Source organism: Chaetodon auriga, chromosome 6 (assembly GCF_051107435.1).
Source record: "Chaetodon auriga isolate fChaAug3 chromosome 6, fChaAug3.hap1, whole genome shotgun sequence".
Classification (NCBI taxonomy): domain Eukaryota; kingdom Metazoa; phylum Chordata; class Actinopteri; order Chaetodontiformes; family Chaetodontidae; genus Chaetodon; species Chaetodon auriga.
In genome coordinates, this window is record NC_135079.1 from 16,482,684 (window position 1) to 16,509,228 (window position 26,545).

Genomic DNA, 26,545 nt, shown 5'->3' on the forward strand with positions numbered 1-26,545 from the left:
AAAAAACCTTTAGGACATAGTTACATACTGAATATGTTTAGATGACTCTTCAGTTTCTAACACGCTGAATTTATTTTTCTGTGACAACAACATGAAATGTGTTTATATTTACCCTTAACATGAATACTTCACACTTCATATTGACCCTCTTCATCTCCATGAAAGACTAATAACAAGAGGTGTTGTAATGAAAAAACACATTATTCATCGCTGCTTGAATTTCTTGCTGATGACAAGAAATAAATTGCCTCTTGTCAATGTAAGGGTTCAGGTGTCATATTACCTCCCACCTCCCCTTCCCCTCCTCTGTGCTCTCTCTTTAAAAGCAAATGGCAGACGAAACAGAAAAATAAATCAAATAAATTATGAACAGATGACCGAAAATCTGGTGATTACATTGAAGAATTTGGTATTTACCTTTTTGTGTGAGAGTTCACACCTGATATGTTGAAGGTGAGATGTGGCTGTTCGATCAAATGTCACTATAGTTGATGAACAGATCAATGAGGCGAAGCACCCTCTGGTGGCTGTGCAATTAAAACGTGGACGTCAGAGAGCATTTCTCCAGATGTGCGCATGCGCAGTCAGTGAAAGTTAATGTGCGGTGCGGGCGGAGACTGGAAAGAGACCAGTGAGTGTTCTGCTGAGGTCCGAGCTGAAGGAGTGGAGGCACGCAAGAGGTATCATGGCTGCGAGGTGTGTAACTTTATTTTTGTACAAACACTAATCTGAAAATGATGTGGACAGATTGTTTGGCTGCATTGCTGAAGTTTATGGGACTTTTATAACATATATTCTTTTTTCTTACTGTTGGACAATAGACCAGATTAAATCAGAACAGGGTCCCCCCCACGTTTTGGTGTTTTTTTTTTTAATCATCATTATTATTATTATTTATGGAAAATGTTTCAAATGTGTGTTGCACAGGTTCTGTGGAGTCCTTGTCCTTCTGACAGTGTTTCTCAGTGGACTGAATGCATCAAGGTACAGTAGCCAGTAAGAATATTTCTCAGCATTTATTGTGTTTGCCAACATGTGGTGTTCAGTATTTGTCCTGTCTGGCTTTGTGAAACAGACCAGCTGTAAACCAGGAACTGTCCAATATTTTCAATGAGCTGTGGAGGTTGGATGTGAACCGCATGACCCCTGGGATAGACTACACAATCTCTGTCCAGGTATGGACTGTATTCCTATTCAGACGACGCTCACATTCTGTTTTTACAAGGATGTTCTCTGTGTTTGAACTGTCCAGGGCCGAGCTGGTTATGTAAACCAGGGCAGCCATGTTGTTCAGGATCACGCCTCACAGCCTCTGTTCTCCAATGTTAATGACAACAAACTGGTGAACACAACCACCTTGTCCCGTAAGTTTCTCTGCACCAGACAGAAACAGAACTCTCTTTCTGAAGGTTTGCAGACTTCACTGTGATAAATGAAAATTCATTTCTGTTTCTGCAGGCTTCATCGGACTCCTGGACAACTATGAGCGGTCCACAGGCGTGGCCGAACGAGTCACAGCAGAGGAGCTGACAGAGACTAATCTCTTCCTGGATGCCATCTTAGAGACAGAAGTCATGAAGGTGTGTTTGATATGTTACAACCAGTTTCACCTAACAAGCCTTGCGCAATTAGCAGTTCTGGTACTGGTTTCTATTGCACCTCATTTTTTACACCTGTTTGTTTTCTGTCTGAATATCTCAGATAATACACACACATATAAATATATTATAAGTTGCTCTGTTCCCCTCTGACTGTGTCCGGTTTGCTGTTTTCCTAAATTTTGTGGTTCTGAGCATGCAGCTGAACTCCAGAGGGGGTTCTCTCTCTTCCTGCCTACCTCACAGCAGCGCTGAACACATGAACACTTTGTGATGTTAGAGAGAGAAAAAACATCTGAAACATCTGTGTGCAGCTGTGGAATGCTGCGTTGGCCTCAGCGGCCTCCCCAAAGACGATCGGTGGAAAAATGTGGACGTGCAGTACTTATATTTGGAAGAAAGACACGACTGGTCGATGAACCTGATGGCTACTTGACATCAGGACTAAAGTCGGAGTGCTTCTTCTCCAGAGGACAATTAAGCATTTTAGTGTTTCGCTCTTTCTCTTAATCAAGCTTGTTTGAAAGATAAAGAGGCCTCTCATACCAACTGTTAGGCTATGTTATGTAATAGTGGGGGGAAAAAATGACCTCTTCCTATATAATGATCAGATTCACATACACACTCATACACAGTACAGTGTGCAGTGAAATGTTTAGTCCCTATCTGTTGACTGGGCATAGTGCAGGTATAATCAAAGAGAAAAAATGTAGACAGGGAGTAATCACATTTGAAACAATTAAACTAGGAACAAAGAGAAAAAAATGACAATAAAATGAACACACAGTAAAGAAAAAAGTAGCTCTGGGAATAAATTAACTGCTGCAAGTAACGATTGTTTCTATTATCGATTAATCTGTCAGTCATTTTCTTGATTAATTAATTAGTCTGAAAATGGAGGAAAATGTTGATTAGTGTTTCTTAAAGCCCAAGATCACCTCCCCATGTGTTGTTTTTTTTCTCAAAGATAGTTTACTGTCACAGAGGAGTCAAGAAATCAGAAAATATTCAAATTTCAGAAGCTGGAATCAGAGAATTTGGACTTTTTTTCTCTTAAAGAATGACTCGAAATTTTAATTGATTATCAAAATAGTTGGTGATTGATTTTATAGTTGGCAACTAATCAATTAATGGACTAATTATTGCAGCTCCACTGTATATACAAGAGTAGTACCATATCTAAATATTGTTTCAATATGTATTTCCTCAGTCGTAGCTTTTTCAACAAATACTGAAGGTTGATACATTCTTTATAGATGGTAGACTGATAGTATAATTAGAGTATTCTTTAAAAGTTTGAAAACCAAACTTTGTTCCCTGTCATTAAAAGATGTCAAGTTTATGTTTTCTGTTATATTCTATGTAAACATGTGAACATGAATTGTGTTTTTGTCTGTTCAGGCCTGTTTTTTGCATTGAGTCAACTCATGGGAGCTGAGCTGTCTTGCGGCAGCGTTGGGTTTGCGTTGATGTGTATGTCATAAATGTGATTCCTCCACAGAGGGCTCATAAGTACCTGGTGAGTAAAGGGAAGTCCAGCTCTAACCTGAGACAGTTCAAGAATCAGCTGCGCTTGATCTGGTTCCACCTCTACCACAGACAAAGAAACATGGGGTGAGACACTGACACATCCTGCCAAACACCAGCAGATCATCATGTCATGAAATCAGTGTGTGTACAGAAAGCAATCAAGGCTACTCCAGTTGCACAATGATATGTTTGTTTTGAAGTAATATTTTGTTTTCTGCGGTATTTCTAAACTAAAATATTTACCAGCCTGGACTCCTGTGGGTTTGAGCATGTCTTTGTTGGAGAGACAAAATCTGCAACGGAAATCATTGGTTTTCACAACTGGATCCAGTTCTACCTGCAAGAAAAGAACGCGCACTTGGACTACAAAGGATACAAGGCCAGGGACCATGACTTAGTAAGTGTAACATCAGGCAAAACAAAGGCAGTTCTTTCTGTACCAACATAAACTGTTGCCTGTCTGCCCACAAGTGTATCAGACTTTGTCACGTCTCTCCACAGCCCGATCAAGACGACCACGTTCTGAACCTCCAGTTCAGCTGGCACGGTCTGGTGAAGCCGGTTGGCAGCACCTTCATCGGGACCAGCCCCGAGTTTGAGATGGCGCTTTTCACCATCATCTTCCTCATGAACACAGAGAGGAGCACCACAGTGGTGGTCAACATCGACCAGTGTCAGATGGAGCTGGTGGTCGTCAGACATGGACGCTCCCTCGGGACGGCGTACCCCAAACTGCTCAGCAGCAACAACAGGCATCACGGGCAGCACTCGCACTGATGTGGAGGATCCTCTGATACACAGTGATACACATATACTCATATATAATGTTCATGCCCAAGAATCTGAGGCACACATGCAGTGTGATTAAAATGCCACAGACCTTCTTGGTATAGTGCAGGACATTGATGTGTACATGTCTGTAATTTTTATAAGGACAATTGTAAACTTGTTTAATTTTTCACTAAAAGGTATTTCAGTAAAAGTGATTGATGATTTTTCAAATAAAAGTTGAACCTTTGTAACACATTTCATTCACTTCTTTGTAACGATGCATCGAATTAAGCTCCATGTGGAAGAAATGCTCAGATTGTTGACTGAAAGTGGCTGTAACAATGATGCAGTACTCCATTACATTATATTATAATACGTAATTGGCTTAAAGGTTCTCAGGCATCAAAAAATAGTTATTGTGAGGAATGATGTCACATTATGCATGTATTAAAGTATGAGCAGTATTTTAATGCTCTTTCACGACTAATGCTAAAAAATAAAAAATACAGTTTCTTTGTGAAATTGAAATCTGTTGACAGTGAGGTCTGCGTACACACAAACAAACCAAAGCCACGTGAAACTTAAATGTTTACATTCCCATAAAAGGCTTAAATGTAGGTTACTTATCGATTTACCACCTATGCTTGTGTGATGATAGGTGATCGGTCTTACTTAAATACATACATAGATCCTCCGTACCTGATTAAACAACCCCTTTTTTTTTGCACCAGAAATTTTCTTTTCTATTTTTATAACTTAAGGTAGATAAGACTTTATTGATCCCATACCAGGGAAATTTTGACATTCGTGACAAACATTAATACGTGAATATTTGATTGAAGCTGAATCTCAATTTAAAAAGAAGGCGGCGAAGCGGAACATTTCCTTTGTTTCCGCCCGCACGGACATTTTACAGTGGAACACACAAGAGATGCGCACGTTGGAGCGACTTCCGACGCCGAATATCAACACTGACAGTATGAGCACAGGTTACTGTATCTGCCGTTGAACTGTAGAAGTAACCATGGAGGTGCTCGGAGGAGACTTTTGTGACTTGACTCCTCAGGAGCTGGCGGCTCCTGTCAACACTGTAGCGGTGAGTTTAGAGTAAATAAAGCCTGAAAGTTTCCCACCACGCGAACAGAGAAGCTAACATGGTGGCTAGCAGCGCAGAAAAACAACAGCTGTAACTACAGAGTGGAGCGCTGCACACCCCTAAACCACAAACAGTGCGTCAGTTTGTTGTGTTCGAGTGTTAAAAGAGTCACGTTTATTTTCATTTTGTCAGTTTACAGCTTGTTGACAGCTGTTTAGGTCATTGTCTGGAATTAGCAACAGCTGCAGGGTCAAAAATGTGTCACTGCTCGTTAACAGCAGTCCTAAAAAATGCTGATTTCAATACATTTTTTTTCTTTTTGACAGGAAAAATGGAAACTGTTACCAGCTTTTCTGAAGGTAACAGAACACACTGTCATCCACCTGCTGTGCATCCCAAACATTTGACTGAATTTGACCAACATCTGGTCTATAAATCCTCCATCACGACATGTATAATTTTAGATTGTGATATTAATTGATAAACATGTTCTGGAAAATCAGCGCTACAAACATCACAAAACTTATTTCGCTCATAGTTTCCTTGTCATTTTCTGACCTGTCGTTCAATGTGTTGTCCAGGTGAAAGGACTGGTGAAGCAGCACATTGACTCTTTCAACTATTTCATCAACGTGGAGGTAAAACACGACCCTAATATGTGAGTGTGTGCGCGTCACAGCTGCATTTATGTGAATATGAATGTTTTCTTTTCTAGATAAAGAAAATAATGAAAGCAAATGAGAAGATCACAAGTGACGCGGATCCCATGTGGTACCTCAAGTAAGTCACGCGACCTGTCATTGTCTTGACAGCAGTTAAACACGAGTGACTCATACATGAAGCAGCTTCTAGAGTCAGTTTTGAGTTTTTCAATGTTTTCCTTCCAGATACCTCAACATCTACGTCGGCATGCCTGATGTCGAAGAAAGCTTCAATGTAACCAGACCAGTATCTCCTCATGAGGTGAGTTTGTTTTGTGGTGCAATATTAAAGAAAATCGCAGGTTTTCCATCTACAGTAATTATAGTAGTGTTTGTCTCGCTATACTTTTTTTTTTTTTTTAAAAGAATTTGTCAATTGTGGAAGCAAAAAGACCAATTATTTGATGGTTTCAGCTTCTCGGGTCATTTTTCTCTGTTTTTATATCATTGATAATTAAATATGTTTATGTTTGCTGCTCCAGCTCATCGGTCCTGTTTTCTTCCACAGTGTCGTCTCAGGGACATGACGTACTCAGCGCCCATCACGGTGGACATCGAGTACACTCGTGGCAGTCAGAGAATCATCCGCAATGCACTGCCCATTGGAAGGTATCATAGTCCCAGAGTGTCACATCTGGTGGCTTCATCTCAGACCCCTCAAAAGCCATCATCTGAACTCCTCTAAAACAGTCACCAGTCATACACAGTATAATCTGATTATGTGTGAAGTGGTCTTACTCAAACGCTCTTGTCATTATTGTATTTGTGCTTTTCTCAGGATGCCAATCATGCTGCGAAGCTCCAACTGTGTTCTCACAGGGAAGACGCCCATGGAGTTTTCAAAGCTCAATGAATGTCCTCTGGATCCAGGTACACAAAGGGTGACACAGTCTCACCGTCTCAGGATCAGCTCATTTTCATGGTAGTGACTGATAATATACACCATCCTGTATTCCTCTGCAGGGGGTTATTTTATTGTGAAAGGTCAGGAGAAAGTAATTCTGATCCAAGAGCAGCTGTCCAAAAACAGAATCATTGTCGAGCAGGACAGGAAGGGTGCAGTTGGAGCCTCGGTCACCAGGTAACAACACCTCCTCTAACCATGAATTCAGTGTGATGACAGATTTTCGTTGCATTTGAAAGAAAGACAGCTTCATGTTATGGTACTTCTTCTGTCTCTTCACCTTTTTTGTTTTGTTTTTATTTCCAGCTCCACTCATGAGAAGAAAAGCAGAACTAACATGATTGTCAAACAAGGCAGATTCTACCTGAGACACAACACGCTGTCGGAGGACGCCCCGATTGCCATCATATTCAAGGTAAAGGGATGATGAGGAGGAGCACTGATGCAGCTAAGGGGCGCTCTGCATCCAGTAGGGGGTGCTACAACACAGCTAGATGACTGTGGATGAAGCTGCGTTTGTTCTGCTTTTCTTATGTTGAGGCTGAAACATAAGCTTCTGTTTGTTTCCAGAGTCATTTTATCTGTTTAAACTCTGCCCCCGGAATCATCTGGACTAGATGATTTCACACAACGTAAACAATACGTGGATATGTGAGAGTTTTGTTGTAGGTTCGCGTGCATTTCATCCGTTCTTCATCACATTCGTTCTCATGCGTTGCCCTTTGCTCTCAATGAAAATGTCACTTAGCCAGCTGGCATCATTAACTTCTTTCCCCTCTGAGGAGCGATCTCTCCAAACATGTCAACTTGTGAGCGTGGAGTGTTTGGAGCTGAAGTTATTATCCACAGGACACTGTTTGCGTGCCCGCTCTGTTTGCTGTGCACTTGTATATCCTGGGTGACTTCTTCCCCGTCTCTCCCTGTGTTTGGCTGCAGAAACAACCTCAGAACCAGTGTGGGACAGACGGATCAGTTCCCACAGCTTCACATTTCCATAAGCAAATGTCAGACAACCTTATGCCTCCCAGCTCACCTCTCCCTCCCTGTACACACACTTCTTCTCCTGATGCCTCCTGGCTCACCTCTTGCTTCTTGCTAGTAGCAAAATGTCATGTCACCTCACCAAAAGGCCTTTGGTGTTTTGTCGTACGCTCTTTGCCTTCTCTCAGGGCATGGGCGTCGAGAGCGACCAGGAGATCGTGCAGATGATCGGTACGGAGGAGCACGTCATGGCCAGCTTCGCCCCGAGCCTGGAGGAGTGTCAGAAGGCCCAGATCTTCACACAGACTCAGGTGCCCCAGTGGTCCATGTGTGATGTGGTTGAAATCATAAAAGTTAGAAGACCAAGAAGAAAAAGTAGCGCAAACATTGAAAGTACATGTTGAGAAAATAAACTTTCATTTCATCTTGGTAGATTTTAAAGAAGGAAATTAGAAAATAACTGATGTTTTCTCAGCCTGAACTTGAGACTCCTGACAGAACCCTGTTTGGAGCATTTACCAGACCAGGACCGTCTAATCAATAGATTAAATTTGTTATTTTCCTACTTTCTAGGAATTATGGGATACGTAGGATCCAGCATTTTTAAACCTGCTTCTTAAAGGAGCAGGCCAACAATTTGGGAAATACACTTACTCACTTTCAGATGACAAGTTTCATAACACTCATATCTGCATGGTTATGTTAGCTTAGCACAAGGACTGGAAACAGGAGCAAACAGCTACCTTTGCTCTACCCAACAGTGAGAAAATCTGCCCAGCAGCACCTCTAAAGCTCACTAATTGGAGTCTTTCCTGGTTTCCCGGTAACCTCACTGTGATGACAACACTCAGAAAGTCACATAACCCTGTAAAACCACAACTTCTTGTTTTTACTCTCTGTGTTTTGTAGGGATTAAAACAAACAAGATCTAACATGTTAACCAGCGAGCTTTAGAGATGCTGGTCGGCAGATTTAATTATCTTTGGACAGAGCCAACTGTTAGCTGTTTCCCCCTGTTTGCAGGCTTTGTGCTAAGCTAAGCTAACCACCTTCATACGTAGTGTACAGACATGACAGCAGTCATAATGTATTACCCCAATTCCAAAAAAGTTGGGACGCTGTGTAAAGCATAAATAAACAGGAGCAGCTAAAGACTGGGAAAGATGTGGAATGCTCCAAAAACGGGTGATAGTATCATGATTGGGTACGAAAGGGGCATCCTGGACAGTCGTTCACAAGCAAGGATGGAGCGAGGTTTACCACTTTCCCAACATGTCGGAATATTGTTTCTGATTATCAGAAATGTGTATATCACATGTAAGTCCATATATGAAAGAAGCAGACGTTGGAAGAAATAACCATTCAAATAACCAACATCTCCAGATGTTGAACTTTTTGTGTAAAAACTAAAAGTGATCAGTATGATTAATTTGGACAACAGAAATTGAAGGAAGGATAGCATGAAAACGTGATTACAATATGATTCAGCTTCCTGTTTGTTATAAGTCAATAAATGAGATTGAATTATCAGTCAGCCATGATATGCCCCTCAGCTTTGTCTGAGGAGCAGGATGTTGTTCAGACACAGAAACAAGCGGCTCCTGCCCGTTGACACGAGGTCTTTTCTTTGTCTCTCTGTCATCAGATGACTAAGGTTTTGTCTTACCAGCCAGTTAAGTAATGCTTTTCATGGGTTATTCAGGAGGCCTGCATGTTTTCTTTGACATCTACAGATGAATGCAATCGGCCAATTTGTTTTTCATAAAGATTATGTTGTTAGAGGAACCACTGATGCATTGATGAGGCCATATTTGCTTCCTAGCAACCGCTCGCTGCAGCTCTCATGTTCCTCTGTCTGCCAGCCTCCATGATGTCTTTTCATGGTATTCATTGGGTCATTGTATTGTGCACAATGACGCCTAAATCTATATAATTAAAGGCAGATAAGGCTTAAGAAACATTGTTATCAGATTATGATAAGTAATCTGCCTAAACCAAATTTGACTGTTGTCGTTTTTTTCTTCCTCGTGATATGATACACTTAGACATCAGATTTTAAGACACAAGATTTCATCAAGTAACATATTTTGGGATTTCTCTTAATTAGACAACTTGTTTTTCGACGCGGTTGTCCTCAACATATTCATGTGTTTATGTTTTATATTCTTTTTATGCATCGTGGCAGACAGGGTGGGTGGTCTTGCTACAAGTCAGCCTCATTAACCTTTGACCTTTCTGTAGATCTTTAGGGGGTTCCGCAGGCATGCTGAGTCAGGTGTGTGCGTATGTATGTGTGTGTGTGTGCCTGTGCTTTGAAACTCCCGTATTGCACTGACCCAAATATCAGAACTATTTGAAAACATCACCCTCCTGTTGACCGCTCTGCTGCGTCTGTGTTTCAGGCTCTGAGGTACCTCGGCAATAAAGTGCGGAGACAGCGCATGTGGGGAGGCCCCAAGAAGACCAAGATGGAGGAGGCCAGAGAGCTTCTGGCGTCTCTCATCCTCACACACGTTCCCGTACGTGAAGCGGCAGACAGGGATCGTGGATTACACTGGGCATGTTCCACAGGGTGTAATCATTTTGTATTCTGTCTGCAGGTCAAAGAGTTTAACTTTCGGGCGAAGTGTATTTACCTGGCTGTGATGGTGCGGAGGGTGATCCTGGCTCAGGGGGACAACAAGGTGGACGACAGAGATTACTACGGCAACAAGCGTCTTGAGCTGGCTGGACAGGTAAGCCTCTGCGCACCTTGTGGTCTCCTTCACTGCTTATACATATGATGCCATGCTTAATTTAATATTCAGTCATTATGTGACAAAAACATGACGTTCAGTTCGTTTGTTCATTTGTCCGCTGAGCAACAGGAAATCATCGCTGAGCCAGAGTTCAGTTGACGTCCAAAGGCACCCTGTCGAACTCGGTGTTTATTCGTTTCTGTCCGCTGAAAGGTGTTCGCTACCTTTTCTTTACTCACAGAGCCACTAGAAAACAAAACAGGCTTTATGCTCATTAATAATACATGTATAGAAAAGTACCACTAATGCTTGCATGCTTTAGTGCAAATGGATCACAGCGCTGGACCAGAGGGCTGCGGCTGCTCCAGCCCTGATCTCTCACCTGCATCTTTGTTCCTGCCTCCTTCTTTTAATAAGACTCTCATTATTTTCCCTGAGCTTTGTTTTTCCTTGTTTTGTTTTCACCCCCACCCTCCTCCCCCTGTCTTTCAGCCTGGCTTTGTCAGGAGAGAGATATGCAGTGGCACCGAAATCCAGAGGCTGTGGAAGCATGGGGATTTTTCAACACCGTGACAATAGAATTGCTGCCTTGACTGGAGCGATTGAGCTAATCCGTAGGCCCGGCTCTGATAATGTAATTACTGCTGTCTTAAGGCCTTTAATTTCCCCCCGAACCTGCTCTGTGTAAGGAGCAGGAGATGGGAGGAGGGGGGAGGGCACAGAGCCTTCTTTCAATAGGGGGCTTACACACTAACAACGCCAGCAATCTCCTCACTCTCCAATTATGGTTCCCTGACATTCAACTAATTGGCCTGGCTGCGCAACGGAAGCTTAATTTCTTTATTAATTTTAAGCAGCGCTGCCTGTTTGTTTTGATGTATGCTAATGTGCAGGGTGGGTGGGGGCTGTGAGAGAGGTTGCCTCCTGTAGGCCTGGCGGAGGAGGACAGGGACCTGGGATGGAGGCCAGGTCAGGCTTATCAGTGAGCCGGCACACCTGGTTATTAAATCCGACTGCAAACGTACCTCAGCCACTGATTAGAGACAGGAACAGATGTGGGGTGCCAGGACGTCAGGCTGTGTGAAGACACACTGACGACTGTCTGTGAAATTCTTACTCAACAGGTGAATGACATCTGTGCAAAACTTCCTCACCGATGATGGCCTCTCTCTGTCCTCTCTAGCTTCTGTCTCTGCTGTTTGAAGATCTGTTCAAGAAGTTCAACTCTGAACTGAAGAAGATCGCTGACCAGATCATCCCCAAGCAGAGAGCGGCTCAGTTTGATGTGGTGAAGCACATGCGGCAGGATCAGATCACCAACGGCATGGTCAACGCCATATCCACAGTGAGTATATCAAGACATAATTGAACGAATAGGATGAACCTGCTGAAGAATCTTTGAGCAATGCTTCCTCCTTCAGCTCAGTCTCTGTGGACAGTGTTGGACGACTGCACTAGTAATCAGATCTGTTTCTTACCTTTTTTTTTAATTTACAACAAACAGTCCTTAGTTACAACCCTAATGCCAAAAAATTTTTGTAAATATCAGCTTATTCTAAATTTGATGCAGCAACATGTTTCAAACAAGTTGGGACAGCAGCAACTAAAGACTGGGAAATGTGGAATGCTCCAAAACACCTGTTTGGAACATTCCACAGGTAAACAGGCTCATTGGTAACAGTTGATAGTATCGTGATTGGGTATGAAAGGGGCATCCTGGAAAAGCTCAGTCGTTCACAAGCGAGGATGGAGCGAGGTTCACCACTTTGTGAACACATGACTGTATAAAGGAGATTACCACATGGGCTCAGGAACACTTTTTTATTTACATTTTCCACAGCGCCCAACTTTTTTGAACCTTCACACACCCAAACATGAACTTCAACTTTTTATTTATTTTGCTGAATTAATGTGCAGTGTGAGTTACCGAAAAAATGAATGAAACAGGAATCGGTGAATCGATGCTGTACCAATAATTTAGTTACTTTTTATCTGCTTTCTTTCAGCTCTTTGATGGTTGAATTTTTTGGACGTGTGTAATGCTTATATTAAAACGACGTTGACACCTCAGGACTAATCACAGCAGTGTGATGTTAATATTTGGAGGTTTGTGTGAACAGTAATAATAAACTGCTGATTTTCTGACCACAGGGTAACTGGTCTCTGAAGAGATTCAAGATGGACCGCCAGGGTGTCACCCAGGTCCTGTCTCGTCTCTCCTACATTTCGGCTCTCGGCATGATGACCAGGATCTCCTCCCAGTTTGAGAAGACCAGGAAGGTCAGCGGGCCGCGCTCCCTGCAGCCGTCACAGTGGGGCATGCTGTGTCCGTCTGACACCCCTGAGGGAGAGGTGAGTGAGCTGCAGCAGCCACACCTGGCAGTGAGGAGGTTATATGAATAACACACAAACAGTTCATCGATCGAGAGAAAATACATTTCAAAACAGAAAACGTCACAGCTCACGTGCTGTGAGGTAGCATGGCTTTAACATGAAGCGAGCCTGATAACTCATCAAGGCGACTCTTCGTCCTCCAGAGGGCCAGCATGCCTCCTCTTCAGATGCTAAACTGATGTGCTCCCATGCCAGCTAAGACCAGCCTTGCAAATGTTGCAGTTCGCAACCTTTTCAGCCAAGTTAAGAATCAAATGCTCCCATACTTTGGATGTTTTTGATCTTGACTCAACGTTGACTCGCTGCCTGTCAATTATATTGACCTACTTATATTGAAATACCAGTTTATTGGGCTTTATTGGATGTCATTGTTTTGGTGTTTAGGCCTGTGGTCTGGTGAAGAACTTGGCTCTGATGACCCACATCACCACTGACATGGAGGACGGTCCCATCATCAAACTGGCCTTCAACCTGGGAGTAGAAGACGTCAACCTGCTGTGTGGAGAGGAGCTCTCCTACCCCAGCGTCTTCCTCGTCTTCCTCAATGGTAAAACTCCTCCGCACCAGTAGAGTCTAATAAGTAAATAAGCACAGAGAGAATTAACACCGGATGCTGTTGCTTTAGATCACTTGAAACGAAAGTCTAATCCTCCCTGTTTTGAATGCATTGCTTATGAACATGAAGGGAAAATATTCTGTTTAGTTTACAGAAGGTAATTTTGTGTTTTGCAGGGAGGCTGATAAGTCATTAATTTCATGGCAGCAGCAGGTATTATTCTTGAGTCAGAACTTGGCCCCTTAATTACTGTATATGTTTGTCTCGCCACTGATAACTGTCAAATTATATTAGCTGCCATACCATTTAATTAGTTGGTAGCAGCAGGTGTCAAAGCCCTTCAGAGCGTGTTCACTGCAAATGTGCCCTCACACAGAGGCAGAGCACAGTGTCTCCTCTGTTCTCCAGCCGTTTGTCTGTCACACTCGATATGAACAAACCCCTGCAGGCAGCTTGAGCTCTGCTTTCACCAGCCACGGACATTCAGAGCACAGTGCTGTGTACGCACGCTGTTCCTCTTTTTGTTTCCAGTTAAAGTTTGTGAATGTTTCATCTTTTCGTTCATTCAACCTGCGTTTAAATCTCGAAGAACCGTTGAGGGCATGCCCTTATTTCCAGTGATTTCAAGAGCACAGTTCAAAAAGAATAAATACACACCAATATAGTTAACGAGAAAACAAACAACAACAGGAAACAGTTAAAAACGGAGACATTCAAACCTAATGTGTGTTGTGAAATGTTTGCAGCACAGAAACGAAAAGCAGTTTCCCCAAATTCAGTGTTTGCGGACGGGACTTCGAGCATTAGCTGAGCGTCGTTTCAACAGGTCAAATAACGACTATGGGACCAGTTTAATAAGGAAATGATGATGAAGGCCAGGTTGTAAATTGTGCTAAATGTTGATTGTTTTCTGGGTGTTTTCTTACGTCTAAACTCGTCGACTAATCAAAGTTTCATCTTAAGTTTAACTGTCAATACTGTGTCCATTCACAGTAGTAATATGCAAACTATTTTCCACAATATCTCTGCCTGTAAAGAACAACACATATTTAGTCTTGTTTGTATTCACTACTAGTGTCAGATTGATAAACTGCAAGATGCATTTTTGAAAGGCTTGTTGTTGGATTTTAGTGGCTGAGTGAGCAGCATCAGTAAATCAATACAGACCTGTTTCATGTGCAGAAAGATGGCCACTGCAGTTCATGATAGAGGATGTAACATGGTTGATAAAATATTAACAAGATAGAGCCCAGTACTGAAACTTGTGTAACCCCCTTTGAGAGAATGAACACAGAATGATCATTTCCCCAACTTACACATTACCGTCTATGAGACAGGAAGTTCAAACACTGTTTACAGGACGTGGAGTTAAAACCATGATCACAAAGCCTCAAAGTCACACTTTAACCCAAAAGTAGAATCTGCTCAACTTTCGTCTTGATGCTCCTACTGTTATTCCCACAGTATCTTTGATTATGCTGCAGATTTTTTAGACTGTAGCCGACAAACATGTTGACTGTCTTTATCTCTGTGCTCTCCACCTGTCCGTCTGTATCACGTCAACAGGTAACATTCTCGGTGTGATTCGAGATCATCATAAGCTGGTCAACACCTTCAGACTGATGCGCAGGGCAGGTTTCATCAACGAGTTTGTGTCCATCTCCACCAACCTGACCGACCGCTGCGTCTACATCTCCTCTGATGGAGGTCGTCTCTGCAGGTGGGGAAGTTTGGACCTGAACTGTTTACACAAGGCATTAAAAAAATAAAAAGTAAAAGACACATTTTGATGTCCCAGTTTACACTCTAATACATCCAGATCTTTGAACGGTACATTTTCAGATTTTCTGCAGGACATTTTGATCCATTTTCCAATATTTTTTCTTTGTGTAAAAACTGACTCATCAGTAGTTTGACAGTGTTCTGCTTTGGTCTGTGTTGTTGTTCTCCATCAGGCCGTACATCATAGTGAAGAAGGGACAGCCGATGGTGAAAAACAAACACATTGAAGATCTGTCACAGGGCTACAGGTGAGGCTGGGAGTCAGGGGAACTCCTGTTTGGACTTTTAGAATCCATAATATTTGATTTTGTCACTTCTGAAACACACTTTTCTTGACTCCAGAAACTTTGAAGACTTTCTGCACGAGGGTCTGGTGGAATACCTGGATGTCAATGAGGAGAATGACTGTCAGATCGCCCTTTATGAACACATGATATCTAAGTGAGTAGCACACGATTGGCCTGGCGTATTGAGGAAATGGGACATGGTTGTCCTGATTAGTTTATGTCATTCAACCCACCGGTGTTTTGCTTGTTTCTTACTTCTGCAGAGACACAACACACTTGGAGATCGAGCCCTTCACGCTGCTCGGGGTGTGTGCTGGCCTCATTCCCTACCCCCACCACAACCAGTCACCCAGGAACACATACCAGTGCGCTATGGGCAAGCAGGCCATGGGTAAGACTCAGCTGAGCAGGTAGCTTCAGTCAGCAGGCAGGCCATTGAACTGAAGATGTCAAATCCTTTCTCAAACATCCTCCACACAGCTGCAGTGTTTACCTCTGTGCATGCATCCACACAAACACAGATACTGACAGTAATTTAATCTTGCATCAACAGTATTCTTAAGCCCCCTAAATCTGCTGGTTCAGAGTTTAGAGTTTTATTTGCACAAGTTAAAATCATACAAAAGGACATTAGAATAACAAACACCATAGATACAAGCAGCCTGCTGGTTTATCTCCCCCAAAACTCTGCTCCTGCTCTACTTCTTGTCAGAATACATTTGTATGTGTGATTGAGTGTTTTTCTTATGTGTGTGTCAGTGTGTGTATGCGCATGGACATCAAACATGGGGCGCTTGCGTAGGTTCTCTTTTGTGCTGTGTGTGTGCGGAGGCCCTTTCCCTGCCAGTCACCCAGAGTGTCATTAGCAATTCATTGTGTCTGCTCTGGCTGTGCTCAGGGGGTCAGTGTGCTCAGCTGCGAAAGACCACAGAGTGCGCACCCGCAGCTCCTTGGTAACCAAAACTTCCCCAAACGGCCCTGCTAACATTCGTAAGCGCCACGGTCACCCCCACCCCACCGTTTTGCCTCCGTCCGTCCCTTGCTCCCCTCCCCCCTTTATTACAAAAACACTGACTGGAACTATATTTGGCCCAATATCCTCTGCCTTGTCTGTTTTGTGTGGACCGCCCTATACATGTGCAAATCTGGTTGTGTGTCTCGGGCCCATTATCACAGACTCGGTGCTTGTAGCCTGATTGTGAAGTAATAGCATCTGACAAATGTCAAGGCTTCCAGGGAGGCCAGGCTTTATGCCATAACTCTCCCCGTTCCTCCACTCATCTGCTCTGAGACGGTGCTAACTAGGCGCAGCCCCGACACTGTAAACACCTGTAATCTCCATAGACGCTGTAATATAATGATACAATACACAGTGAACACTAATGATATACAGTAGGTCCATATCATAGAGTGAGCTTCACAGAAATATTCTAATCACTCATCTACTCTGCATGTCTCCTCTCTCCAGGTACGATTGGCTACAACCAGAGGAATCGTATCGACACTCTGATGTACCTGCTGGCGTATCCTCAGCGGCCGATGGTCAAAACAAAAACCATTGAGATAATTGACTTTGAGAAGCTGCCTGCTGGTCAGAACGCCACCGTGGCCGTGATGAGTTACAGCGGCTACGACATCGAGGACGCTCTAGTCCTCAACAAAGCCTCGCTCGACAGAGGTGTTTTCACTTAGCGAGAGGCTTCTCTTACAACATGTTTGCGTATCAACGACCTGTTCAGATAGCGTACAGAAAGCCTAATTTCTCTGTTTCCATTCAGGATTTGGCCGCTGCCTTGTTTATAAAAACGCCAAGTGCACGCTGCGACGTTACACCAACCAGACCTTTGACAAGGTGATGGGGCCCATGCTGGATGCTGCCACACGGAAGCCCATCTGGAGGCACAGCATCCTGGATGCTGACGGCATCTGCTCCCCCGGTGAGTAGCAGCAGGACTGGAAGAGACCCAGCATGCTTTGCTGCTCCAATAAGTGTGACTGACTATATTATTAGTGACACCACAGGATTCACTGAACACTCATACATTCATTTGAGGGATGAGTTGATGTGCAGTGTTTTACTGTTTACTCCGCTGCCATCAGTTCGTTACTGATGTTTCAGGCAGTTTTTCAGGTGTGTGAAGCCCCATGAAATAATATCATGTCTTCAACATGTTACTAAAGGGATCCAGGACAGAAGTGTTTGAAAGGAGGGTCAGAGTGGTGGGATTCCTAAAAAACATGTGACAGCTTTTCATTGGTTGATTCTGTTTACGCCTGCCTGTAGAGTATTACTGGAGGTCACAGTTAAAGATTCACTGTGTTACAGGAAAAGGCCTCAAGTCTCTATTTATTAGGGTCTTTAAAATTTTGTCAGTCTGGCACTGACTAATGGCATTACAACAGTAGCCAGTAGTAGAGTCAGACTCCATGAATCATACTCCATACGCACACCACGACCCAATGAGCAACCCAATTAGCGCACTCCATGTGCTTGTGTACGTTGAATTGAAAATTTCATCAGTATACACTGATCATCATCATCATCAAGAGGCATCAAGAGTGACTTCTAAACAAGAATCTACTTGACAGTAAAGTTTGGATAAAGGGTCATTTAGTACAACTCTGGTCGACATGCCGTCCGTCTTGCTGAGGAGGCCAACTTGTCGGGGGGGAAATAAGTATTCAACATGTCAACATTTTTTCCTTAATTTCCATTTCATTTATCCACGTGTAACAGAGACCCGGCGTTTAACTCAATAAAACTACATGAATAGAGAAATCGTAACATTCCAATCCATGAAAAAGTTATGTGCAATTAAGTGAAATGACGCAGGAAAACAAGTATTAAACACGAGCACGAGGCATGGATCCAAAACATCCTGCATAGGAGACTCTCATTTGGTTCCAGAGGAAGAAGATAAAGGTGTTGTCAGTCAAACAGACTTAAACTCAATAAAACATCTGTGGAAGGAACTGAAGATCAGGATTCACCAGCACCTGTGTGGAAGCATGTGCCTCAGTCCAGCCTGAACTCTGTGAGAGATGAGTGTGTTCTTACAGGAAGCTTCTTGAAGCTGTCATTGCAAACAAAAGCTTCTCCACAAAGTACTAAATATATTTCAATATTTTTTTCCTGTTTCACTGTATTGCACATGATTTTCTGTTACGGATGGGAATATTAGGATTTCTTCAGTTACCTTCTGTGTCATTTTGTAGAGTTAATACCAATGTCTGGTCTCAGTATCATGTGAATAGCTGCATTGGGAACGTTTAAAAAAATGTTCATGTGTTGAATGCTTATTTCCCTGATGGTATATATTGTTTCAAAGCAGCTACTTTTCAGCTGGAGTGACATGCCGTTGTCATCTTTGTTGTTATTAGAGATTAATAAACAGACTACAAGGCATTATTAAGCTTGTGTGATGTTTGTTGCATGTGGCACAGGTGAGAGAGTGGAGAACAAGCAGGTGCTGGTGAACAAGTCCATGCCAACGGTCACCCAGACACCACTGGAGGGCAGTACCCTGCCAGGCCAGCCCCAGTACAGAGACGTGCCCATCAGGTGAGAGCTCCCAGCACCACGTCTTCACTTGGCTTGTGTTACTTCGCTGTGGATCAGCCTGTTCAGCTTCAGTACATAGTAAGTAAAGTCACATTGTCCGACCTCTCCTTCTCTTCCTGCAGCTATAAGGGCTCAACGGACTCGTACATCGAGAAGGTCATGATCTCATCCAACGCTGAAGATGCTTTCCTCATCAAGATCCTCCTGAGGCAGACCAGGAGACCAGAGATAGGGGACAAGTTCAGCAGCCGGCACGGACAGAAAGGTGCCCGCATCAACACTGTCTTCACTCCTAAAAAGAGCGGCACTTTGAGCTCAAACAGAAACGTGCACAATCCAGAGAAGTGCATTCATCGTCACCGCTTACAGCCTCGAATTTGAACCTGTCATAGCAGCGTGTAAATGACTGGAAGAGGAAAAAAAAAAAAAAGACTTTGCTTGTCCCTGTGTTGGAGCATTTGTTGAGTCAAGTCCCAGTGGCTGTTGCTCTGTCACTGCCCCCCTGTCCTCATCTTTCAAGAGCTCTTTTCAATTAATTGGCTCTTTGTCCGGTGCCAGACTATGCAAATTTATTACACCCCAGCAGTATTCTGCTGCTACTGGGGAAAAAGTGTTTACAACCTCCATTGTTTTGCAGCACCTCCCCTATAGAGGCCTAGTATGATGTTTTAATCAAAAAGCTAACTGGCGCCATGCATAATTTACTCTCCTCATTAACGCTGTGGCCACTGGGCGGTCAGCTCAGGGTGGGACAATGTCTCCTGTCTAAGATAGTGACGAAGAGAGAGGGGTCGCCGGGGGGTTAGCTGGAGGAGATCTGGATGGAAAGTCCCAGATGTGCAACTGTTAGACAGATCAGAGCTCTTTGAAGTCATGTGGAGGTGTTCACCACGACTTAAATATTAAGAAACGCTCGTGAAACCCCTTTTGTTTTCCCACCGGGGAGCAAATTTTCTTGTTGTCCACATATTTTCAGCAGAGCCCTGAACTGAATCCTGAATCAGGGCTTTATTATTTTATTAGAAGTGAATTTGGCTGCAGCAATAGATCTCCCAGCTACTCATGACTAGTCTCATAAGTCCTGGTCAGCAGAGCAGAATAAGTTAATTATTTACCGGTCACACACACACACACACACACACACACACACAGCTGTGGAGGTAGGGGAAGAGGTGGAGGGGGTTGTCAGTAGTAGGGGCCCATTGTGCGAGCCGCCAGCATGGAGCTGTATGAGCTGTGATGGAGGGCTCTGGACCCTTGCTGTTGTCTTGCCTTTCTCTGCTGATTTCATGCCTCTTTCATCATTCACTTTCACACAAAACAAACAACACCGAGGATGTCTGCTATGGAAACTTGTGTCTCTCTCTCTCTTTCTGAATCTTTCTCTTCAACCTCTCCTCCGTTTTCCACTTTCTTTCCTGCTCCTTCTCTTTCCTCTTTCATCTCACTTTTACCCCGATATTCAAGCTTCTTTCTTCTTCTTTTTTTATTTTTTTACTGCCTTTTCTTTCTTTTTATTTTCCCCTTTTACCTTTTCTTCTGGCCCTGCCGTGCTCGCCTTTTCTCTTTTCTTCTCCCCTTCTTCCTGCTGTTGGATGACTTTCCAGTAAATCGCTGCACTTGTTCCCAGTCAACATCCTGTTTCTGCATCCTGTAAGGCATCAACAGTCTGCTGTGTCGCTGACTGGTCGACTAATAGTGAATTTTTCCCACGTGCACGGATTCAATTTCTCCTCTCCAGTTGATCCCCTCCACTTCCTCTGAGTTGAACTGAAAGTCATGGATGTGTAATCCCGCTCTCCCTGTCAAGCTAAGCACCTTTCTCCACTTCCTGCTCTCCTTCTCTTCTCTTCTCTCTGCTTTCTCTTTTTTTTTCATTTGCAAATGGGCCTACAATCTGTTTACCCTGGCCAGGGAAGAGTGCTTCGGCCCCTCGGCAAACATTTGCACTCACACTTAAACTCCTGGCTACCGGGGTGCTCGTCCCCCACGTCAAAAGACGACCCTGTCCGTCCACATGAGTATGGAAATGTCGTGTGAGGTCCGAACCAAGCCTCCCAGCAGCAATACACGCCACAAAAAGTTAGCTAACGCTTTATATTAAGGTACTCATATTCACCTTTAACTATGCATGCATGTTAATATCATATGGGGGTTTATTAGTCCTTATAAAGCACTTTGTAATGCCTTATTCTGCATGACCTCATTCTACAACTACTAGGCCATTATTTAAGAGTTTTCCCTCAGTAGCCTCCAAATTACTGCTCACTGATAATAAATAAGAACGTATTACATGAATTACAATCTTAATAACTCAACCCTGACCCTTAATAACCCAAACACCCAGAGTAAGCCATTGGTAAGTGCTTTATAATGTTTAATGAAGGACCTATATGCATGCTAACAAGCAGCGAGTTAATGGTGAAGATGTTTAATTTAAGTGTGACCAAAAGTGGAATTTACTCATTTGTTAGTCAGACAGACGATTATTTTCCTTTAATCTCTGTATTATTTTTCAGATTAGGCTGTAAAATGCTTGTCACAAGTTCTCCGAGCCCAAGTTCACGTCTTCAGATTGTTATTAGTGAGCTGGGAAACGTGTTTAATCCTCGAGAAGCTGAAACCAGCAGCAAGTTAATTCCCATATTTTAGTTAAGTTTTATGTTGATTGACTGATTACTTAAGGGACACTCATACTGCTGCATGTGCAGGTGTGCGTGCATTGACCTTATTATGTCTATTTTCTGTGTTTGTGTTTGTGTGTGTGTGTGTGTGTGTGTGTGTGTGTGTGTGTGTGTCAGGTGTCTGCGGCCTTATCGTTCCACAGGAGGACATGCCGTTCTCTGACATGGGCATCTGTCCAGATATTATCATGAACCCTCATGGATATCCCTCCAGAATGACGGTACGACTCATCACAGCTGTGGCAGAACATGTTTTGGAGGGCTGAAACTAACGATCACCTTCATTGTTAGAAAATGTCAGAAATAGCCCAAGGTGACGCATTCAAACTAGGGTCGCAGCTAACCATTGTTTTCATCTTCATCATGGATTAATCGGATGATTATTTTCTTGATTATTTGATTCATTGTTTTGTCTGTAATGATGAAAAATGCCTGTTATCCCTCCTGACAGCCTAAGATGACGTCTTCAGCTGTTTGACTAACAGTTGAAAACACAAAGTTATTAAGTTTACTATCATCATCGTTCAGCATTTTGTTTACATAAATGATCAAAGTAATTTGTTTTCTGTTGGTTTATCGGTTAATCAACTCATCATTCCATCTCTAATATTCTGTGTAACGGTTCTCAGGACGGTCTAATCAGCCTCTGATTGGGTGAATACTTGGTGATTGAACGTCTGGTTTAAACCCGAGCAGACGGTTGTTGTTTGCGGTTTTTGGCTGTGACCTCAGTCTGAATCACCTCCGTCTCTGTGTTGACCGTCGCTCTTCATAAGTTTACGTCGGCTCTTCTGAGACAAAACCCTCATTATCCTCGTCCCTCTCCTCTCCGGGTTATCATTGGCTTCCAGAGCACACGTCCATTGACGCCGCTAAGCAGCAATCGTACTGTTCACAAACAGATATTTGTTGCTGCGGAGACGGCTGCCAGCGGAGCCGCCGCCTGTAGCGGTGTGTGTGGAAGTTTTATCAAATGTGCACAGTACATCTGAACCGTGGGGTGGTGCAGAATGCGAATGACATGAAACTTGGCCCCGTTTCTGCCTGCTTTTTGTGCCTTACACTGTAAAACAACTGGAGTGATCTTTACTGCTGAAGCTATCTGTGCCAGCGTGTTTGCTCGCTGTGGTTGTCATGGAAAGGACTCAGAAATGTTTGGCTCGGGAGGATGTTTCTGTGGCCTGAGAGCGAAATGAGCGTAGGTGTTTCCTTTTATGTGACGGGGTCAGGGGTCCTCTGGGCGCGACCTCGGTGGAATTGTTCGAATCGGTCAGCCTTAGACTGCCGGTCCCACCCCGAGGGGTACACGTGTAATCTAATCGCACCCACAATATCAACATTTGGTGCCAGGAGAGAGTGGAAATCACAAAGGCTTCATGGTATGAACATTGTTTTATTTGTGGACCTTTAAAGAGTGTGTCTGATTCTGTCAGGTGGGAAAGTTGATTGAGCTGCTGGCCGGGAAGGCAGGAGTCCTGGACGGCCGGTTTCACTACGGTACGGCCTTCGGAGGCAGCAAAGTGAAGGATGTGTGTGAGGATCTCATCCGCTACGGCTACAACTACCAGGGCAAGGACTACGTCACCTCAGGGATCACTGGGTACTGAAAAGATCATCTCTCATAGCTTTAAGCACAGCTCCTGCTCTCATCACATTACTGCTCTGCATTTTCCAAAGCATTTCATATTTATTGGCTGATTTTCTTAGTGGCTCTTTACAATTTTTATTTCTTTTTGTTTTACAGTGAGAAAACCAGCTTTGGTCAAAATAAAACTAGCTTGTTGTAGAACATTTCCAATATAACAAACCCTTCTCTCAGACTGACGACAGGCTGTTTCTGCTTCTTAAACAGTTTTCTGCTGAAGAGCTTTTTTTTCGTGATAAAAGTAAAATCTTTTTCATTATGTCCACACTTACTTAGGACCTGAACGAGTTTCTCTGGGCTGCTTGCGTCTTGTTTGGAGACTTTCACGTGGCTCTTTTCTTTCGTACTTTATGATTTTTTTTTCCTCCCAAAAGGAAAGATAGTGGAATCAAACACTCAGCTGATTAGGATGTCTGAGCTTTCCAGAGACACCTGAATGCACCGTCTTCCTTGTGATGTTTTCTGCATCATTTTAAAAGCATGTTTTACTTGATAAGAGACAGATTTTTTTTTTTGCTCATTGAATTGTATCCTAATAAAAATATTTTTTTTAGTGTTGACTTTATTGATGCAGTATCTTGATGTTTCTGTTGGATGCTGGATTTTCCTCAGGGAGCCTCTGGAGGCTTATATCTACTTCGGGCCCGTGTATTATCAGAAACTGAAGCACATGGTCCTCGACAAAATGCACGCCAGAGCCCGAGGCCCCCGAGCTGTTCTCACCAGGTACGTTCTGTGGTTTTATTCTAAAAACATGGAAATTAGAAAGATACGATGTTGCTCTCTTATGTAAATGTTTCTATTACTCTACTGATCTTCCTATGTTTCTTCTGAAGTTTTCTGAAGTTCTTTCTGCAGTTAGCTTGTGCCTCACATGTTATCATTTTGTAATTTTGCATCAATCATTACATTCAAGAAACAGCAACAAGTCAATGTTACTGTCAAAAATAATTCAAGCTTTCAGACACGGAGGAACAGTCGGGTATCAGACTGCTGTCCTCTGTTTCACCTGTTTGCATTTCCTGAATGTAACAACTGTCCCGCTATCAGGCAGCCAACGGAGGGCCGCTCCAGAGATGGAGGTCTGCGTCTGGGCGAGATGGAACGTGACTGTCTGATTGGCTACGGAGCGAGTATGTTACTGCTGGAGCGCCTCATGATCTCCAGTGACGCCTTTGAGGTGGACGTGTGCGGACAGTGTGGCCTGTTGGGATACTCTGGGTGGTAAGTTGTACGCTCGTATCGACGGCTGCTGATCTGTTTTCTCTGGAAGTCCATGAAGAGGCTAAACTTTTTACCTGTTAAGATCTGAAGAAGCACTGTGAGACACACCTGGAACTCACAGAATTCACATATTATCTTACTTAAAAATTGAACATCTGTATCTTTATGGTTTTTCATGCCTACATCCCCTCCCTGTAACTGGGCTCTGATTGGCTACTGAGTGTGAAACCCTGGTCCTTGTTCAAGCAGGAGCACAAATGAAGAATTTTACTGTTTCAGCTTCAGGACAGGTCAAATTTTGTGGTTTCAGATTTTACTGTGAAATCTTTCCACACACTCTATAATACTGAGATATTCAAATAATTTATTGGTTTTCAGGTCACATGACTCCACCTCAACTCCTCAAAGTGGTGTGCAATGTAATGGACGCTGTTGCTAAAGCTTGAATAGTTCAATATCTTACAGTGCAGAGCAGAAACAGTCGTGGTCTCAGTCTGATTCTGTTTGTTTTTTTACCTTCCAGGTGTCACTACTGTAAGTCCTCCTGCCATGTTTCCTCCCTGCGCATCCCGTACGCCTGCAAGCTGCTGTTCCAGGAGCTGCAGTCCATGAACATCATCCCACGACTCAAACTGTCGCGCTACAACGAGTGACCAGGACAGGGACAGAAACAGTCTGTGTGAGTGAAAGGCTTAGAGTGAGACAGACAAAATTTACAAAGTCTGAAACACAGTCATTGGTAAAAGCAGAAAGAAACAGGCTAAAGCTTTAAAATCTGAGTGTTTTGCCATTTTTGTTAGTGTTCCCAAACCAAAAGAATCAAGTGTCTCATTTATGTTGGTACTTTCTCACTGTTATTGTCTTTCTATGTGTACATAATAAACACAAAATGATTATTTCGTAATCAGCTGCTGTGTGTGGTACTATTTCCTGTTGAATAGCAAATATTAAGATCGGTACTTTATAAAAACACACTCAACTCTAAATCCAGTACTTGATCAAGCCTGAATGATAACACATATGGAAGAAGTGGCAGCAGTCCTTGAACAGAGCGCAGCTCTTGTGTTTCTTCTGTGAGTTTTAACAATCATGGGCTTTGTTCTTTATATTTAAGACTATCAAAGCAAAAATGTGCTTGAGCTACAAGTAATCCATTCCAGTAGTTGTATCATGTTTTCTTACTGTTTGGACGTCAAGGTGACGTCAGTTACTTTGGATGGAAATTGGGTGATAATACAGCTGAAAGTACAGTCTCAATATTAAAGTCTAATGAAGCCCTTATGGTGCGTTCATGTACTCCAAAATTTGAGATTTGGCCACCGAACAGCATTTCATTCAATAATGATAAAGAATTCTAAAAGCACTTTGAATTCAACTCCAGAAAACAAACAAACGAACAGATTGGGCGAGAATGAACCATCAGCAACAACAGAGTAAAAAGACATTTATTCTCAACAAATAAAATGTAACCCGGCCTCACTCAGTATTTAAAGACTTGATAACAGTGAGTAAGACCTCGAATGTTTACTGGTGCTGAAGAATCTGAATTCATCAGATCAGAAAGAGACACAAAGTGCACAGATACACTGAGCCCGAGCTTACGGTCAGCCTGCAGAGGGAGACCATCTGCACTTAGCAGAGATGAAACACCAGACGAGGGATGGCCAATAATGTTGATGTTTTGATATTTATTATGTTATCTTATATGTCACAATTTGGCAAATGCATTCAGAATCACATAAAGTAATAAAATGAATGTGATCCACTGGAGTGCATCATAAGAAACCAAAATCTTCAGGATCAAAACAAATGCATAAAATTTCCATTACCTGTTAACCAGTCACTTATTTTCTCAATTCACAGAATAATAGTGTAATTAAAATGTCAGAAAATGTCCAAAAGTCCACAATAATTTCATCAATTCGTAAGTAAGAAACCCAAAGATCTTCACTATTGTAGAAGGACAAATATTTAATATATAATTAACTCTTTTATTAATCAACTCATCATCATCTGAATACTGAATCATCACCCAGCTCATGTTAAATTTGATGTTCAGCTAAAATGTTTCCACACATTTGCATTTATATGA

The 26,545-nt window shown here is 42.9% G+C and overlaps 2 protein-coding genes across 2 annotated transcripts; both read left to right on the plus strand.

Moving 5' to 3' along the window:
* The first annotated feature begins 629 nt into the window (after positions 1–629).
* endouc (endonuclease, polyU-specific C) lies at positions 630–4,628 on the plus strand. The gene is made up of 8 exons (XM_076733391.1): positions 630–696; positions 928–984; positions 1,076–1,175; positions 1,253–1,364; positions 1,459–1,580; positions 3,100–3,212; positions 3,375–3,525; positions 3,630–4,628. Exons 1-8 carry the CDS (start codon positions 686–688, stop codon positions 3,903–3,905), a joined length of 942 nt encoding a protein of 313 aa, XP_076589506.1. The 5' UTR covers positions 630–685; the 3' UTR covers positions 3,906–4,628.
* Positions 4,629–4,813: 185 nt separating this feature from the next.
* Positions 4,814–25,359, plus strand: polr3b (polymerase (RNA) III (DNA directed) polypeptide B). Its single transcript, XM_076733940.1, has 28 exons — positions 4,814–4,995; positions 5,322–5,354; positions 5,577–5,633; positions 5,711–5,775; positions 5,883–5,958; positions 6,205–6,305; positions 6,475–6,566; positions 6,660–6,777; positions 6,907–7,015; positions 7,770–7,892; positions 9,984–10,100; positions 10,182–10,316; positions 11,503–11,664; positions 12,471–12,671; positions 13,098–13,260; positions 14,836–14,989; positions 15,225–15,299; positions 15,394–15,492; positions 15,602–15,729; positions 16,807–17,016; positions 17,117–17,275; positions 18,783–18,900; positions 19,023–19,165; positions 21,702–21,805; positions 23,018–23,184; positions 23,842–23,955; positions 24,280–24,453; positions 24,977–25,359. The coding sequence occupies exons 1-28, from the start codon at positions 4,924–4,926 to the stop codon at positions 25,104–25,106; spliced, it is 3,399 nt and encodes a 1,132-aa protein (XP_076590055.1). The 5' UTR covers positions 4,814–4,923; the 3' UTR covers positions 25,107–25,359.
* The last annotated feature ends 1,186 nt before the right edge of the window (positions 25,360–26,545 follow it).

Excerpts from the sequence above, each read along its gene's own strand:
- endouc (XM_076733391.1), top strand. Across the intron at positions 1,365-1,458 it reads GAACACAACCACCTTGTCCC|GCTTCATCGGACTCCTGGAC; the intron begins GTAAGTTTCTCT and ends CTGTTTCTGCAG. Across the intron at positions 3,526-3,629 it reads AGGCCAGGGACCATGACTTA|CCCGATCAAGACGACCACGT; the intron begins GTAAGTGTAACA and ends GTCTCTCCACAG.
- polr3b (XM_076733940.1), top strand. The coding sequence starts at position 4,924 with ATGGAGGTGCTCGGAGGAGACTTTTGTGACTTGACTCCTCAGGAGCTG. Across the intron at positions 6,778-6,906 it reads GTTGGAGCCTCGGTCACCAG|CTCCACTCATGAGAAGAAAA; the intron begins GTAACAACACCT and ends TTTTATTTCCAG. Across the intron at positions 10,101-10,181 it reads TCATCCTCACACACGTTCCC|GTCAAAGAGTTTAACTTTCG; the intron begins GTACGTGAAGCG and ends TTCTGTCTGCAG.